This window comes from Neomonachus schauinslandi, chromosome 14, assembly GCF_002201575.2.
Source record: "Neomonachus schauinslandi chromosome 14, ASM220157v2, whole genome shotgun sequence".
Lineage (NCBI taxonomy): Eukaryota > Metazoa > Chordata > Mammalia > Carnivora > Phocidae > Neomonachus > Neomonachus schauinslandi.
The window spans coordinates 85,393,191-85,396,568 of record NC_058416.1 but is presented as its reverse complement, the minus strand read 5'-3'; the positions used below and the strand labels follow the sequence as shown (position 1 = coordinate 85,396,568).

The following is a 3,378-nucleotide window of genomic DNA, read 5'->3' as shown; positions in this document are numbered from 1 at the left end:
TGTTTATTGATGTTTCTTACTTCCTGCCCATTGCCTGCTAGAACACCAGCTTTATCAGGGCCGAGACCTTGTTTAACTTCTTTGCCACCATTCCTAAGACCCTAGAAGAGTTCCTGGTCAATGTTGGCACTCAAAATAGGAATAAGTGCCTTCAACAAATCACTCTAGAGCACAGATTCTGGTTCTAGGCCTTGCTGTTGCCAGGCACACTTGAGAATCCAATGATGTTCAAGGCCAAACAGAGTGGAGACGAGTGAGTCTTTGACTCACCACATTCACAGTGGTTATCGGGGCCAACCCGCACCCTGGCATGGGCTTGCTTGAGAAATTTACAAAGGTAATACATTTTGAAAACCTCATGCCCCCCTGACACCTACACACACTCACTATGGGGCACTGGCCCTTAACTCCTGTAAATCACCTGTTCCTGGGGAGTTATGCCTGTCAAATCTGGGCTTTGAAATTTCTTCTAGTCATATCAATAAGCTTTTTTCCCAGAAGAAATGGCAGAGATGTGTGTGCCTTCCTGTGTGTGTCTGTACTGAGTCAGGCATCTGCCTTGAGGGTAACCTCAGCGCTTCCTTCCAGCCCTGATTTCGCCCAAACTCGGGCCGCAGAATTTTGAGTGTTTTCTGGAGAAAAGCTGATCAATGATTTTGCCATGGGCGGGGGACATTGATCATTCTTTTCCCCCACATCTGGCCCTTTATATATCTCCCGAGGACCATGGCGAGCACATCTGACTCCAGAAGCTGTTGCCAAAGCAGGCTTCGTGCACTCACCATGCTCTCCCACGCAGGTACTACCGGGTCCCGCCGCCCCGTTCGTGAGCATGGTCTTGTCTCCTCAAAAAGAGGGGAAGACTCTGGAGGGGCTCAGCCAGGGGTGGTGGCAGCTGGGGTGGGCACAGCGTGTCTGATCATGTGTCTCACAGCATCATTTTCTTTCGCCAGGACCCGCCAGGTTTGCCCTGTTCCTGCTCTGCTTCATGGAAACTTTACTGACCTCCCAGACGGTGCCCATCCATCAGCTACAACCAAGTGATGTGCGGAAAATCATCTTGGAATTACAGCCCTTGTCGAAGGGACTTTTGGAAGACTACGTAAGTATACTACAGATTTCTTTTCTGGGTCATTTCTTTAAAATGCCTTCTGGTGCCCCCAGAAGAAGCCTCCTCTTTTCAGACCTGAACCTAGGGCTGTGGATACCCCAGAAAGGGACGGGAACAATGAGATGGGCTATGATGGACTTTTTATGAGGGTCGGAGGCAGAGATTAGCCCAGACAGCCTGAAATTCAACAATCTCTCATGTACTATAGGATCTGCTTTAGTAGGTCTGTTCATCCCTAACATATTTGGTTCACAGTAATATGACGTGGATTTTCCTGCCTGAAGCACATCCCTAGAGACGGGCCATCTTGCCTGACCATTTAGGAGCCTGCTAGGGAGCAGCGAATGTCAACCTAAGCTGTAAATGAGGTCTCAGTGAACTCAGGATGTTAAAATCCTCACCTGGGTCACAGAGAGTCTTTCTTACCGCAAAGAAGGGCAGTTAACAAGTTGGGTGTTTGTTTGTATACTACTTCATTGTTTAATTAGGACCCAGACTGCTTCTACCAGAGGCTCTTCTGAGCACAACCCCATTGGGAGGAAAGTTTGAGGCTGAATAAATGTGAATACTCTCATTTTCTCAGAGTTGTGATCAAGATAGAACCTCGTAGGCAGCTTTGATTAAACAAATAAAAACCAAAACCTGGAAACAACTCATGAAATTGGCCTTGCCTTTCCCTTCCATCCTGACATGTAAACCCTCGCCTTGGTTTTTATAGACGCTTAGTTACCGGCCAGGGTGACTAGGCAGTTCAGGCTGGTGAGGTGTTCTTAGCACTTCAGGTGAACCCCAAAGCTCTTAGTCCTTAGGAAGAGGGACAGGAGAGGGCCTGGTCTGGAGTCCATGGTAATTTTGGAAAAACTCTCCGCGGCATCTTGGAGGCCTTGCTAGACATGCATACATGAGCTGGGGATACATTGGCTTTAACCCAGAGTCACAAAGAATAAGAAGCAGGATGGAAATCCGGATGTTCTCCTATTCCCCAGCTCTCTGAGGCCCTGAGCAGCGAAGAGAAGATCCCAGGGGGCTGTGAAGGCCTTGGGCAGATGGGCCAGGGAGGCAGGACGGAGCAGTGGTTACTGGCATAGTCTTTGGGATTGCTGCTGACATGGGTTAGAATTCTGGGCCTGCCACTTGATCTTGGGCCAGCTTCGCAAACCAACGGAGCTTTAGTTTCTTCTGGGAAGGGAAATAGTGATGACCACAGCCTCAACAAGAGATGGCAGGGGGAAGCGCCCTGCCCCCCACCCATCACAGAGGGAGCATTCAAATGTTAGCATTGGGGCTTCTAGGTGTTACTGCAAACCTAATGCTCACCCATTTCTCCTCCTCATTCCACAGCTGAAGAAAGAGATGGGGGTGCCGGAATCCAACCATTTCTTGCTGCCGTGTCTCACCTCTGACTCCCAACCACCACGCATCAACAGTTCAGCCATCCTGCCTTATTTCAGGGCGATCAGGCCATTATCAGATAAGAACATTATCAATAAAATCATAGAACAGCTCGACAAACTCAAATTTCAACACGAGCCAGAAACAGAAGTTTCTGTGCCTGCAGATACCTTTGAAAGTAAAAGCTTCATCTTGACGATTTTACAACAGTTCTCGGCGTGCCTGGGCCATGTGCTTAAATCACTGAACCCGGGACCCCAGCAGGTCATGCAAGGCCATCTGGCTGAACCTATTCCTTCTGGAACGGCGGACATGTATGAAACCTTGAGACACCATCACTGACAGCCAAAGTAAATTATTCCAATGAATAATCTCAACGAATCCCCAGATGGGCTAGTCTTGGGAGGACTGAGGTATAAATGTGTGAATTCACTTGAAAAGATCTCAGATTAGGTCATTGTTATCACTCTTGGTATTTACAGGATGTTTTTCCTCTGCAGACTTAGATCTTATCCTCCTTACGCCTCTGTGAACACAGGACGAGGCGCCGATGTTAATTTATTGGCTTTATTGTATTGAGAACTGTTAATGCTCCTTCAAGGAGCCCTCGGGAATTATTTAATAAATTATATTGAACTTTTCTCATAATCTGTTTTGGATTTTGTGAGGGGGTTAAAATTGGTGGCTGGGAATCCAGGCTGGGTGGTATTGGGGCTGAGGGAGCATGGGACACGCTGTGGAAGTGGAGACCTTTTCTCTCACTGTACTTTTCCCCATCGGAGAGGCTCAGTAGCAAATAATAGTAATTCCAGCAGTGACAACTATTTATCGAGCATTTCCTTTATGCCAGGCCACATAAGTACCATTACTGTCCT

At 47.8% G+C, this 3,378-nt stretch overlaps 1 protein-coding gene across 1 annotated transcript; it reads left to right on the top strand.

Annotated features, from left to right (window-relative positions):
• The first annotated feature begins 770 nt into the window (after positions 1 to 770).
• IL31 (interleukin 31) lies at positions 771 to 2,845 on the top strand. Its single transcript, XM_021698571.1, has 3 exons — positions 771 to 799; positions 954 to 1,102; positions 2,453 to 2,845. Exons 1-3 carry the CDS (start codon positions 784 to 786, stop codon positions 2,843 to 2,845), a joined length of 558 nt encoding a protein of 185 aa, XP_021554246.1. The 5' UTR covers positions 771 to 783.
• Positions 2,846 to 3,378: the final 533 nt, after the last annotated feature.